General features: G+C 43.5%; 1 protein-coding gene across 2 annotated transcripts; it reads left to right on the top strand.

Moving 5' to 3' along the window:
- Positions 1–319: 319 nt before the first annotated feature.
- LOC115800772 (uncharacterized) lies at positions 320–14,603 on the top strand. 2 transcript variants are annotated; one of them, XM_030758279.1, is made up of 8 exons: positions 320–511; positions 2,625–2,705; positions 2,846–2,969; positions 9,334–9,500; positions 10,099–10,259; positions 12,328–12,481; positions 12,718–12,845; positions 13,626–14,603. In XM_030758279.1, the coding sequence occupies exons 2-8, from the start codon at positions 2,657–2,659 to the stop codon at positions 14,322–14,324; spliced, it is 1,482 nt and encodes a 493-aa protein (XP_030614139.1). In that variant the 5' UTR covers positions 320–511; positions 2,625–2,656; the 3' UTR covers positions 14,325–14,603. The 2 variants fall into 2 exon arrangements, with proteins under 2 accessions (XP_030614139.1, XP_030614138.1); XM_030758278.1 differs by having other exon boundaries at positions 10,099–10,265.
- The last annotated feature ends 102 nt before the right edge of the window (positions 14,604–14,705 follow it).

Genomic DNA, 14,705 nt, shown 5'->3' with positions numbered 1-14,705 from the left:
AATAGCAGCATAGGATTATTTATACTGCTGTCCCCGCGGAGGGTGTTCATATTAAACATGTTTCCTATAATGATAATTTGATAAAATAATGTGAAAACACATGAACCTAATAATTTATGTGTGCGTATTATATTAAAGGGAATGATTGTGAATGTATGTGTTTAAAATGTTCCACAACCTGTCGGGCTGATAAATACGGATTTTTCTGAACTGTGAATCATGAGAGCGCAGAACCAACGCTGCTCCGAGAGCGGAAAACAGAAGCAGCAGGCGAGGCTTTTACTTTGAAGGGCGGCGCAGGAAGCGGCGGTGCGTTTGATGTGGAGGGCTGCCAGCTGAGAGGAGCGCAGTTTGTCTTCAGATAGTTCGATCGATATTTTATTGATCCCGAAGGAAAGTGGGGCAAGAAAGCGGCCGAACAGGCGGGTTCCAGAGCAGAAGAGGAGAGGAGGAGACCGTCCGAGACTGTCCTGCGTGGCTGTGGAGGCTCTGCTCCGGGATCAGCGAGCCGGTAAGTGACCCAGCTACGAGTGACCGGGGTCGGCTGAGCCCGTCTGCCGCTCCGCTGACCGTACCTCTACCGGAGGGTCCGTAGGTACGGGGGCAGGTTCACGGTGATGAGCCTGGAGTCTGAATTCCTGCGGTGACGTGAAAAGCACGAGAAAAACACGTTTTAGGGAAGCGAAAAAACCAAGAACCGCACAACGCTGCGCAATTAGGCAGCGAAAGTTTAACTTTAATCACCAGGTGTGTGTGTGTGTGTGTGTGTGTGTGTGTCTGCTGTTACTGTCAAGTTTAAGGTCAAACTAAAACTCCTCCTGTGTTCTTTAAAATCTCATTTTAGTTTTGTAAGCGCACAGATTGTGTAGTTAATATTTCAGTTCACTAAAATGTGTTTGTCACACCAGGTTTAGTTTAAACTAGTCTAGTTTTAGTGTAGTCTAGTTTTAGTGTAGTCTAGTTTTAGTGTAGTCTAGTTTTAGTATAGTTTAGTGTAGTGTAGTGTAGTTTTAGTATAGTTTAGTGTAGTGTAGTTTTAGTATAGTTTAGTGTAGTGTAGTTTTAGTATAGTTTAGTGTAGTGTAGTGTAGTTTTAGTCTAGTTTAGTGTAGTTTAGTGTAGTCTAGTTTAGTATTGTGTAGTGAAGTGTAGTTTTAGTATAGTTTAGTGTAGTGCAGTTTTAGTCTAGTTTTGTGTAGTGTAGTTTTAGTATAGTTTAGTGTAGTGTAGTTTTAGTATAGTTTAGTGTAGTGTAGTTGTAGTCTAGTTTAGTGTAGTGTAGTTGTAGTCTAGTTTAGTTTAGTTTAGTGTAGTCTAGTTTAGTGTAGTGCAGTTTTAGTCTAGTTTAGTGTAGTGTAGTTGTAGTCTAGTTTAGTGTAGTTGTAGTCTAGTTTAGTGTAGTTTAGTGTAGTCTAGTTTAGTATAGTGTAGTGTAGTCTAGTTTAGTGTAGTGCAGTTTTAGTCTAGTTTAGTGTAGTGTAGTTTTAGTATAGTTTAGTGTAGTGTAGTTTTAGTCTAGTTTAGTGTAGTGTAGTTTTAGTCTAGTTTAGTGTAGTGTAGTTGTAGTCTAGTTTAGTGTAGTGTAGTTGTAGTCTAGTTTAGTGTAGTTTAGTGTAGTCTAGTTTAGTGTAGTTTAGTGTAGTCTAGTTTTAGTATAGTTTAGTGTAGTGCAGTTTTAGTCTAGTTTAGTGTAGTGTAGTTTTAGTGTAGTGTAGTGTAGTTGTAGGTGAGACTGGCCTGTTTGGCCTGTGTCTGACTCGGTGTCGTGGCCTCGGGGTGCAGATCTGTGGTCTTCAGCTTCTCCCTCCTCCTGGTGCTGATGGGAGATGGAGCTGCTGTGTGTGAGAGCTGAGCTGTGACTTTGACTTAAACTGGACATATCAGACCTGACTCATGCAGCACATTGATTTATAATTCATTTATATTTCATTGTGTGGCTGCAGCAGTGTTACAGGTTTGAGGTGTGATGGACCGTGAACCTGAGCAGGTTAGCAGTTTGTGTGCGATGGATGACGGTGGTGGTTTTGAGCATCCTTAGTTTCTGCTCGGGGACTTCCCCTGATGCTCTGAGCTCTCCGTCTCTTCGGCGACTCATTAAATTGAGTCTTTTCTCAGAGTTTGTTTCATCCTGTTTTCTGGCTGCTTCCTGCTAAAAGGGAGTTTTTGGTCCCCGCTGTCTGATCGTTGGGGTTTTTGTGCGAACATGGTGGGGTCTTTACCTCGAGGTGACTGTTGGGTTTAAATAAAACTGAATTCGTGAAAATATTTTAAACTAAAACTTTACAAACTGTTTTCCCTTTAATCTGAAATATTACAATTATAACCTCAAAGTATTCCAGCGTCTCAGGTACAGGTGAGAAGTCTCAGCTCAAATACAGGACGCCTGTTACTGTGGAGCTCTGAGACTGCTCTGTTGGTTTATTGGTTTATTGGTCTAAAGCACCAACGTGTTTATGAGCTGCTTTAAATTCAGATGTTTTCAGTTCTTCCGGCACCTCAAACACGGTGAACACTGCCGGCGGTAAAGATGACAGTGAACCGTGTTCCAGCCTTTCCCTCACAGTTTTCCTCACAGTTTTCCGGATGGTTTCCTGATGTTTTTCCTGATGTTTTCTGACTCTCAGGACATGGTGATGAATCCTCACGACCTGAGACGATGACCTGTGTGCCTCTCCTGCTCTGTCTCAGTTTGCTGCTTCACTCAGGTGAGTTTTGTTCAGAGCAATCAGGTGTTTGCTGAATACCTCACATAGCTCTGTGCTGCCACGCCCCTCCTGCCAGCTGTACTTTGCATTCTCCTGACTCATCAGCCAGCGTGACGTGCTATCATTTGTTGTTCACACAGCATTCCCTGCCCATCCTCCTGCGCCGGTTAACCTCCGTGTCAACTCTCTGAACTTCCATCACATCCTCCGGTGGGACCCTGGGTCCGGCACCCCCCCTGGGACAGAGTACGGGGTCTTTCTGAGGTAATTTGTCCGCCGTCTGCCTTCATTTCCTGTCACTCCCAGCCTGATAACATGAAGATCTGATGATGTCTGAATCAAATCACACAAACCTTTAAGTTCTTGAAAAGATGTTTGTGCAGAGTGCTCCAAGGAGCTCCGAGGGGCTTTCAGGGGCTCTGAGGGGGTCTGAGGGGCTCTGAGGGGGTCTGAGGGACTCTGAGGGGCTCTGAGGGGCTCTGAGGGGGTCTGAGGGGGTCTGAGGGGGTCTGAGGGGCTCTGAGGGGCTCTGAGGGACTCTGAGGGGCTCTGAGGGGGTCTGAGGGGGTCTTTGGATGTGACAAACATCTAAATCTAAATGTAAAATCCCACAAAGATCACCTTAAACAGTACAGGCCTCCATCAGCAGCATGATCCACAAACATCACCTGTTTCAGATTCTTTTGCTCTTTTTAAAAACTGAAACTTTATTGATGTCGTGCAGAGACACGGCTCTGATTCCACACCTGAACACTTAACTCGGGAACGCTGACGTGCAGTTTTGTGAGCTGCTCACTAACCTTGGATATATTTGAGCTGATTACCTGATAAAACACACCAATATTAAAGGACAACAATACACAACTGAAGTGCTCTTCTCTGATTTCCTCATAAAACAAAAACTGGGATCATGGGAGATTAAAAGGCTCCAAGATTGGTGAAAAATTATGGACTCATTAACAAAGAAATTCCTAAAAATAATAATAATTATGGAAGTGGGAAATTTGAAACTGCTGGCTAAGGCTAATCGTAGATTTGGTAAGATCGTTATTCACGTCGGCAGTTACGCCAATCGGAGGTCACTAAAATTAATATTGACTCGGTGTGTAACTTTGCAAAAACGATGTCGGACTCTGTAGTTTTCTCTGGGCCCCTCCCCAATCAGACCAGGAGCGACATGTTTAGCCGCATGTTCTCCTTGAATCGCTGGCTGTCTGAGTGGTGTCCAAAAAATGACGTGGGCTTCATAGATAATTGGCAAAGTTTCTGGGGAAAACCTGGTCTTGTTAGGAGAGACGGCATCCATCCCACTTTGGATGGAGCAGCTCTCATTTCTAGAAATATGGCCAAATTTATTAACCCTCCTAAAAACTGACTACCCAGGGTTGAGACCAGGAAGCAGAGTTGCAGTCTTACACGCCTCTCTGCAGCTTCTCTCCTCCTGCCATCCCCCCAAAACCCCATCCCCATAGAGTCGGTGCTGCTCCCAGACCACCAAAAACCAAAGCTAAAATCAGCAAAAAGCTATTTAAGCATAAAAATTCAAAAACAAATAATACAGCTTCATCAACTGCACCAAAAAATAAAACAATTAAATGTGGATTGTTAAACATTAGGTCTCTCTCTTCCAAGTCCCTATTAGTAAATGATTTAATAATTGATCAACGTATTGATTTATTCTGCCTTACAGAAACCTGGTTACAGCAGGATGAATATGTTAGTTTAAATGAATCAACACCCCCGAGTCACAGTAACTGTCAGAATGCTCGAAGCACAGGTCGAGGAGGAGGAGTAGCTGCAATCTTCAATTCCAGCTTATTAATTAATCAAAGACCCAGACAAAGTTTTCATTCTTTTGAAAGCCTGACTCTTAGTCTTGTCCATCCTAATTGGGAAAATCAAAAACCTGTTTTATTTGTTATTATCTATCGTCCACCTGGTCCTTACTCAGAGTTTCTGTCTGATTTCTCAGACTTTTTATCTGATTTAGTGCTCAGTTCAGATAAAATAATTATAGTGGGTGATTTTAACATCCATGTAGATGCTGAGAATGACAGCCTCAACACTGCATTTAATCTATTGTTAGATTCAATTGGCTTCTCTCAAAATGTAAAGGAGCCCACCCACCACTTTAATCATACTCTGGATCTTGTCTTAACATATGGCATAGAAACTGAAGACTTAACAGTATTCCCTGAAAGCCCCCTCCTGTCTGATCATTTCTTAGTAACATTTACATTTACTTTAATGGATTACACAGCAGTGGGGAATAAGTTTAATTACAGTAGAAGTCTTTCTGAAAGTGCTGTAACTAAGTTTAAGGATCTAATTCCTTCATTGTTATGCTCTTCAGTGCCAACACAGTACAGAGCAGCTACCTAAACTCTGCTCCCAGTGAGGTCGATTATCTCGTCAATAGTTTTACATCCTCACTGCGTATAACTTTGGATACTGTGGCTCCTCTGAAAAGGAAAGCTTCAAATCAGAAGTGCCTGACTCCGTGGTATAATTCACAAACGCACAGCTTAAAGCAGATAACCCGAAAGCTTGAGAGGGAATGGCGTCTCACTAAATTAGAAGATGCTCATTTAGCCTGGAAAAAGAGTTTGTTGCTCTATAAAAAAGCCCTCCGTAAAGCTAGGACATCTTACTATTCATCATTAATTGAAGAAAATAAGAACAACCCCAGGTTTGTTTTCAACACTGTAGCCAGGCTGACAAAGAGTCAGAGCTCTGTAGAGCCGAGTATTCCTTTCACGTTAACTAGTAGTGACTTCATGGATTTCTTTACAAATAAAATTTTAGACATTCGAGAAAAAATTATTCATAACCATCTCAAAGATTATTCTTCATGTGCGGCTGCTTTCAGCACTGCTGGTATTTGTTTAGACTCTTTTGCTCCAGTTGATCTTTCAGAGTTAACTTCAATAGTTACTTCCTCCAAACCAGCAACATGTTTGTTAGATCCCATTCCTACTAGACTGTTCAAAGAAGTCTTTCCAATTATTGATGCTTCAATCTTAAAAATGATCAATCAGTCTTTATTAGTTGGCTATGTACCACAGACCTTCAAGGTGGCTGTAATTAAACCTCTACTTAAAAAGCCATCACTGACCCAGCTGTCTTAGCTAATTATAGGCCAATCTCCAACCTTCCTTTTCTCTCAAAGACTCTTGAAAGAGTAGTTGTAAAACAGCTAACTGATCATCTGCAGAGGAACGGTTTATTTGAAGAGTTTCAGTCAGGTTTCAGAATTCATCACAGTACAGAAACAGCATTAGTGAAGGTTACAAATGATCTTCTTAGAGCCTCTGACAGTGGACTCATCTCTGTTCTTGTCCTGTTGGACCTCAGTGCAGCTTTTGATACTGTTGACCATAACATTTTATTACAGAGATTAGAGCTTGCTATAGGTATTAAAGGTACTGCACTGCAGTGGTTTGAATCATATTTATCTCATAGACTCCAATTTGTTCATGTAAATGGGGAGTCTTCTTCACACACTAAGGTTAATTATGGAGTTCCACAGGGTTCTGTGCTAGGACCAATTTTATTTACATTATACATGCTTCCCTTAGGCAGTATTATTAGAAAGCACTGCATCAATTTTCATTGTTATGCAGATGATACTCAGCTTTACCTATCAATGAAGCCAGATGACACACATCAATTAGTTAAACTGCAGGAATGTCTTAAAGATATTAAGGCCTGGATGGCCTCTAATTTCCTGCTTCTAAATTCAAATCAAACTGAAATTCTTGTTCTCGGCCCCACAAATCTTAGAAACATGGTGTCTAACCAGATACTTACTCTGGATGGCATTACTTTGGCCTCCAGTAACACTGTGAGAAATCTTGGAGTCATTTTTGACCAGGATATGTCCTTCAATGCACATATTAAACAAATATGTAGGACCGCTTTTTTGCATTTGTGCAATATTTCTAAAATTAGAAACATCCTTTCTCAGAGTGATGCTGAAAAGCTAATTCATGCATTTATTACTTCTAGGCTGGATTATTGTAATTCATTATTATCAGGCTGTCCTAAAAGCTTCCTGAAAAGCCTTCAGCTGATCCAAAATGCTGCAGCTAGAGTACTGACAGGGACTAGAAAGAGAGAGCAGATTTCTCCCATATTGGCTTCTCTTCATTGGCTCCCTGTTAAATCTAGAATAGAAATTAAAATCCTTCTCCTCACATACAAGGTCTTGAATAATCAGGCCCCATCTTATCTCAAAGACCTCATAGTACCATATCACCCCAACAGAGCACTTCGCTCTCAGACTGCTGGCTTACTTGTGGTTCCTAGGATACTTAAGAGTAGAATGGGAGGCAGAGCCTTCAGCTTTCAGGCGCCTCTTCTGTGGAACCAGCTCCCAGCTTGGATTCGGGAGACAGACACCCTCTCTATTTTTAAGATTAGGCTTAAATCTTTCCTTTATGATAAAGCTTATAGTTAGGGCTGGATCAGGTGACCCTGAACCATCCCTTAGTTATGCTGCTATAGGCCTAGGCTGCTGGGGGGTTCACATAATGCTCTGTTTCTGTTCATTCACCTTATTTACTTTGTTTATACTCCACTCTGCATTTAATCATTAATTGATATTAATCTCTGGCTCTCTTCCACAGCATGTCTTTCTCTCCCCTCAGCCCAACCGGTCGCGGCAGATGACTGCCCCTCCCTGAGCCTGGTTCTGCTGGAGGTTTCTTCCTGTTAAAGGGAGTTTTTCCTTTCCACTGTCACCAAGTGCTGCTCATAGGGGGTCGTTTTGACTGTTGGGTTTTCTCTGTATTATTGTAGGGTCTTTACCCACAATACAAAGCGCCTTGAGGCGACAGTTTGTTGTGATTTGGCGCTATATAAATAAAATTGAATTGAATTGAATTGAATTGAATTGTTGTTCATGGCCTCCTGCATCAGGAGGGAAACTGAGCCGCTGAGTATCTTCAACTGCTGTCATGTGACCACAGTGGGCGAGATGACCCGATGTTACTGATCTGGGTTCAGCTGGCGGGGAATTCCACTGCTGCTTCTACTTTTTACCAAATAAAAAATAGATTTCCTGTTTTACTGCAAGTTTCATTATTTAATAAATATGATTTTATTTTCTTTAGTATTCTTCAGGCATATTAAGAATATGCTGTTTTTATTTTTATAAGTTTTTCACTTGATTTCTGATATAATTAGAAAATGAAAGAAAACAGCAGGTTGTGTCTTTGTGTCGATCTCACCTGTTTAAAGCTCCGACCTGCTGCTGTTCATATTTAACAAACAGCCTTCATGGAAACAGAGTCTCTTTTTTTTCCACCACGCCCCTCAGAGCAGCCGCTCTGGGTCGAGAGCATCAATAACAGCACAGCTGTGTTCATCTGCTGATGGAGGCCACGCAGGCACATTCATTTAAAATGACCTTTGACCCCGTCAGCCTCTGCTGATTGCTGTGGATCAAAGCTTTTATCATCTGCAGGGAGTTTTCTTCTCACAGTCCTGCAGGAATCTGCCTGATAACAGACAGAGGAACCTCCGGAGCTGCAACAGCTCTCTGCTAGATGATACACACACACACACACACACACACACACACAGACACACACACAGAGACACACACACACACACACACACACAGACACTGACAGACACACACAGACACTGACAGACACACACACACACACAGACACACACACAGACACACACACACACACACACACACACACACACACAGACACTGACAGACACACACACACAGACACTGACACACACAGACACTGACACACACAGTAAAGGAGGGGAAGCACAGATTTTCCAGCACACAGATCAGTGCTCTTTATTATGGAGACTGTTGTGATTAAAAAAAGGAAGTGAGAGGAAAGCAGCGTGCAGAAAATATCCCCGCTGGACTCTGACGGGGGGGTGTTGAGGTCTGAGGTTAGCTCTTTAACCCTTTAGGTGACCCTGAGGCGGCACGTGTGTGTGATCTGTGAACAAAGATAGCTTCGTGTATTTCCTCGTTGTTCATCGGGAACGGCTACTGTAAATAAAACGAGGCGTCATGGATGTGTTTGAATTTCTCACACTGATGATAATCTTACTCCTGCTGAACCGCAACCTTTAATCTGGTCACGGGTTCAGTCAGAGCAGCTTCAGTGGCTCCTTCTTCTTCTGTGGTGGAATATCTGCCTGGGTGGAGGTGCTTCCTCTAACTCATCTGCCTTAGTGTGGTTTGTTTCCATTGGTGATGCAGCTGTGAATGCACACACGCACACACACACAGAGCAGCTGGGAGGGTGGATGCCTCTTTGTTTCTGAGTGAAACCAACTTCCTGATCCTCGCTGTGACATCACTGTGAATGTGGTTTCTGATTGGACTAAAATGATTTCCTGATCACTCTGAGATCAGGATCCTTCACAGAAGCATCAACATTTGTTAAACTCCTCTTTGCTGTTCCTCAGCAGCCTCTACTGCAAATGACTGCTTAACTTTTCTATCTGAAACGTTGTTGGTGTGATGGGAGAAGCTGAGGAATCCTAAGGGATGCAGCTCAGGATATCGTCACTGTTTAAGGACACAGTTGTAATTAGTTTGTACTCCTTAACTATGAACTAAAATATTCTGTTTCTCTTTGTCTAGAAATGATCAAGAGAGCTGGGACCAGCTGTCCATCCTAACAGCTGAAACATCGATGAGGGTGGTGCTACCATTCCCTGATTCTAAGTATTATCTGTTCGTCCAGGCGTTCTACAACCAAACCTCGTCTCCACGGTCCAAAATTTGCACATTCAGCCCTTATGCAGAAAGTAAGTCAGTATGAGCGTCGTTTGGGTTTCACACCTGTTGATGTGGATTGATGTGGGTCACACAGTGTTATTCAGCCACCCCAGCTGCAAACAGCTGGAGGTCACTGTAGTGCACAAATCCATCTTCATCAGTTTTTAATAAAAATGTCACTGTTGAGTTTTAGTGTAGTTACACCTTTATGTGCTGGCAGCCATGCTTTAACATACCTGCTAATTTCTACCAGCATCAGCTGGACGGCTGCTCTGTCTCATCAGGCAGCAAACCTGAGCTTCAGGACAGTTTCATTATTTTCATTTCAGGCTGACTCTTTAGGAGAAACATCATGAACTGCACAAGTAGTTCCAACAACGCTTCAAACTCCCACGAGAAAGCTGTTCATTGAATTTTCTTTAGCGTAGCTGTGGTAGCTAACAGCGCCCCCGGCGTGTGCAGGATGGTCAGGAGTCCTGCAAACATCCTGATTTTAAGTCCAGCTGACTGAAAGACTCAGGAGTCCAGTTAAATCCAGTGGAGACTTCACATGTTCAGCCTTTCACTGATGTCACACTGATGTTTTTATAATCTGAGGGTAATGATGTGTTTTCTTCTTCTTACAAGCTAAAATAGGTCCTCCACAGTTCTCACTGGCTGGATTCGAAAACTCCATCCGGATCAACATTTCGATGCCTCAGGCTGACGGGATGTCAGGTGTTCATGATATCCAGGATTATTACTTTGCGGATTTCAAAATCTCATATAGGAGAGGAAAAGATGGAAAGGTAATGGTAAGAAACCAGTTTTATTCATATACAACACCACAGATTGAGATCTGCTGATTCTGTGTTCTGTATGATGGCGTTTAGAGTTTGTTGAAAGCTGTTTGAGGCTTCAGCCACTCGGGTCCAGAGACCAGCCAGAGACCCCATTGGTTTCTTGCTGTTGCTAGGTGGAATTAGTCATGAAGTACACAGTGCTGCACTGAAACCCTCGTGATTAGTAGCGGGCCTCTGAATGTTCTTCAGAAACATTGAGAGTAAAACTTGTTCGTACTACTCACACCTTTCAAAGGGCGCCGCTTTAAAAATGCCACTTTTTCCAGTTTCACCACCACTTTGTGAGTAATTGGCAAGTGTTTGCAGACAAGCTGGCATCTTCCATGCAAACTACAAGTGACCGTGGCAACCTGCTAACAGCCAAAGCAATCAGAAGGTTTTCGGTGCAGCACCTTTCTTGCAACCAGTTTCACCTAACAGGCAGGAATCTCTGGTCTCCTGGAGTAGCTGTAAAACACATGCAGTACATGTACAGCATAAAATGGCACTTGTGTTGCTGCCGCCTTGTAATCTGAGAAGGGAAGTGACCAGTCACAGCAGGTTTCTTCCTCCAATCAAATGTCAGATTAACTGACACGAGGAGGCTTTTTTTGAGAGTCACCTGCCAGAGCATCGACGCCCTGCATGCTGTTACCCACCCACCCTCAGGCCTTTAAAGGTGTTTTCATGACCCCATCATTGAGGTCAGAAGTAGGGTTTAATCCCGGGATCCGGGATTCCCGGGAAATGCGATCAGAACCATTTCCCGTTTCCCGGGAAACGTTAGACGGGAAACCGGGAAAAAAGTCGCGCGCGTCGATTTGACTTTCAGAAAGAAAAGAAAGCTTCAGAATGTTAAATTTAAGGAAATATTGAGAGAAGGGTTCGTTTAATGCGAAAAGCATTACTCTTCATTTCAGGCACGTTCAGCCTCCGTTTAAGGCTTCAGCCTTCATCGCAAGCGTTTTAATAGAGGTATTACACAGTTGTACTTTTTTCCTCTTTAATTTGTTAAAATCGTAGGCAATGTGTTTACCCTAAGGTATTTTGTATTATATAATTTTATATTATTATATATTGTTATATTGCATTATATAGCCTATAAAATATGCCTGCCCTGAACAATAAAGAAATATCTGTTTAACTTCGAGTGTTTCTTTTCCTCGTTTGCAGCCGCTTACTAACAACCATGAATTAGGATACGGGCCTAATGGGTGAAGAAATTATCATTAAATAGATTGCTTTAACATATTTCGCTTTTAAAATGGAGTTGAGTAAAATGTATATTTTTTAAGCTATAAGGATTGGCCAGTTTTTCAAAAGACGATTCACAGCGAACCTACTTTAACCCTCAGACACGGTGTTATAAATTTGCTGTTGCCAGAATGGCAATGACCAAGTCGTAGTGCATTACTCAAGGCCCTGTGTTATGCCATATTATAGTGTAGTACGGTAGTTAACTTTTCAATGACTATTACAGCGTTCCACTGGTGGAGATACAGTGTAACAGATGTCGCCACGACAGCGTGGCTGAGCCATTATCAATGCTGTGGAGATGAACCGTATTGTTTTGCACCAGCAGTTGTAAAATATCTTGGTATAATTCCATGTACAATGGAGGAATATTTGAATTATATTTGTTAAGGGAGTGTTGAGGAACGATACAACACCGCATAGCTCGAGCACTCAAATGCCGAGATGTAGGTTTTATTGCGTTAATCAAGCCAACGTTGCCCCCTACTGGGCATAACAGGACATAGCTGGAAAGCTACCTCTACAATATCACAATAGGTTAAGGCCGACACAGGCTACAGAAGGCCTAATTAAAATAAATAAATAAATAAACTTTTTCCCGGGATTCCCGGGAAATGGCTCGTCATTTCCCGGGATTTGATTCATGTCATTTTCGGGAAAAATATTAAACCCTAGTCAGAAGATAACCTGATGCTCAGGATGAAACAAGTCCAAATCCCAGACCTCCAAACTTCTGGACAAACATGATTTTAATGCCGTTTTCTCCGTATTTGACCTGCAGGAGTTGTTAACACAGAGCAAAAATGTAACCCTTGAGAATCTGAAGAGAGGGGAGGAGTACTGCGTGCAGGTGATGCTGAAGATTAACATGAATGAACACACCCAGCCGTCGGCCTGGAAGTGCACCTTTACGACCCCGGTGGACCTGCAGGGAGGTGAGCTGATGATGGGCTGCTGGTTATTTGGGTGGTGTTGTTAAGACGTTGTGCTGGTGAATTAGGGCCAGAACCAGCTCCAGGCTGGACCTCAGAGGAGGAGGGTATAAATGTGCTTTTAACCATTCTGATGAGTTCATGTTGTAAACGGGTGGACTCTCACACCAACCTGAGGCCACCTCGGTGCTCGTTCACACAGACGTTTCCACTCTGAGCTTTAATGTGTGTGTCTGCAGGCCTCATTTCAGGCATGGTTACCGGCATCCCCATCGCTGTCATCTTCATCCTGACAAGCTGCCTGATCGTCCTCTTCTACGCTGGAGTCATCTGCAAACTGAGGGAAGCTGTGCCCAGAGCATTAAGAGTAAGACCTCAGAGTTGATAAACACGTTAACATTTAGCTGCTGCTACAGGATGGTTTGAGTCCTCTGAGTCACAGACTTTGTACTGACATGTTTGTTTCTGCTGTAAAGTTGGACATCACCCAACGATTGTCAGCCCGTCCGTCACAGCCTGTCAGAATGTCAGCAGGAACCAAATCACTGATTATTTTTACTGGAGAACCGAGGACATGAATGCCTCTCAGAGGAGACCGTATGTGTGTGAGCCTACAACATTATCCTCCAGCAAATGAGTTTAAGCAAACGAGCTGGCTGAGTCTCAGGTTCCCTCTGAAAGGAGGAAGTAAGCCTGGACTTGTGTGCTTCACCCTGCAGCTCGCTGTATTGCATCGACATATAATGATCTCACTGTTGCCACATTGCTGCCTGGCTCCTTCTGGCTTTAGATTACAGTAGGCCTTGGAAACAGCACTGAGGCGTGCATGCTTCTGTTGTACAGGCCTTAAAGTAGGCCATACAATACCAGATTCAGCGTTTGGTTAGTTACACTGCACAGTGTTCACTGACTGTAGTCCTCTGGTACCCACCTCTCGCCGGGTGTCAGCTAGGATAGGCTCCTACCACCCCACAACCATCAGTGGTTCCGGTGGATTATTAACCTGAGAATTAGACCTGGTTAATAATCCACTGGAACTGCAGTGACTCAATCATACGCAAGCCTCTTCAGTAGAGTTGGTGCAGTTCTGAGTTTCCATCTATAACATCTTCTCAGAGGTTCACTTCTTTCTCCCTTCTCTTTGTAGACGGCTCTAACCAAAGGCTACATCCTGACCCCAGAGCCTACGATCCCAGATCTGATCATCGTTTCCTCAGGGAACGGAGAGCCTAACAACCCCGCGACGTCACCTTCTGCTGACAGGGACGCTGACTCAGAGGATGATGATGACGATGACGATAAGCACTATGTGAACAGAGGAGCAGGGCTTTCCTCGGGGGAAAGTTCCCACGCTGATTCTGGTAGCATGTCGATGAACAGTGAGTCAGCAGCGGCGCTGGACCCTGAAAGTTCGAGGTTATTCGCTGAGGTGAAGGTGAAGGCGCTGCCAGCAGAGTTTGAAGAACAGGTGGAGGCGGAGGGAGCGGACGGTTGTTGGGTGAAAGAGAGGGATCAAAAAGTCTGGGGACAATGTCGGGACGAGGAGGGGGTGAAGGAGGATGAGGTGCCGCCGGACACCTCCAGCAATGTCAACCTGTTCTCAGTCACCCTCGCTTCAATGGCTGCACATGATGAAGAGGAGGAGGAGACGATAGCAGACTCATCAATAGAGTCCAGACTGGAGTGTTTGCCTGCCACAGACTCACAAACTGAGTCAGGTGATCACCCGACACCTCAGGTACTGTCGACATGCAGAGACTTTACTGAAGGCAGGTGCACCGACACGTTCACGGAGGAGGAGGAGGAAGAGGAAGAGGAGTTCTCACTGTATTTGAGAAACAGATGATACATTGCTGTGACATGTGCTGCTTTATCATTCCTTCTTTCCAGGAGGTACATTCCTTTCTTATGAAAGGAAACGGGTACCTGAAATATTTAAATGAGGTTTTCACTGCAGGTACAAACACCTGAACAGAGTCATGCTGCAGGTCTGCAGAGAAACCAGCCAGATTATCTCTGACATTTTGATTCTTGTTGCTGACAGTGATGTACTTTATACGGCGACCATCAAACTGACGCTGTCACACAGGTTGCAGACGCCTTTTATATGTGTAAAAATTAAATATGAGCATTTATTAAAAAAACAGAACAATCATGTTTCTTTGGTCTTTGTACTGTTATCTATTCTTGTTTCCATGTTCCTCTGCACTACACTGGGCCTCCTCCT

This window comes from Archocentrus centrarchus, chromosome 21 (genome assembly GCF_007364275.1).
Source record: "Archocentrus centrarchus isolate MPI-CPG fArcCen1 chromosome 21, fArcCen1, whole genome shotgun sequence".
Classification (NCBI taxonomy): domain Eukaryota; kingdom Metazoa; phylum Chordata; class Actinopteri; order Cichliformes; family Cichlidae; genus Archocentrus; species Archocentrus centrarchus.
Note: the sequence above shows the minus strand (reverse complement) of the source record. Positions and strands in the feature narration are given on the sequence as shown.

What these genes read in the sequence shown, in the direction of transcription:
- LOC115800772 (XM_030758278.1), top strand. Translation starts at nt 2,657, where the DNA reads ATGACCTGTGTGCCTCTCCTGCTCTGTCTCAGTTTGCTGCTTCACTCA. An exon ending in GAAAAGATGGAAAGGTAATG is followed by an intron (nt 10,266 to 12,327) that starts GTAAGAAACCAG and finishes TTTGACCTGCAG; the next exon opens with GAGTTGTTAACACAGAGCAA. An exon ending in CCCGGTGGACCTGCAGGGAG is followed by an intron (nt 12,482 to 12,717) that starts GTGAGCTGATGA and finishes GTGTGTCTGCAG; the next exon opens with GCCTCATTTCAGGCATGGTT.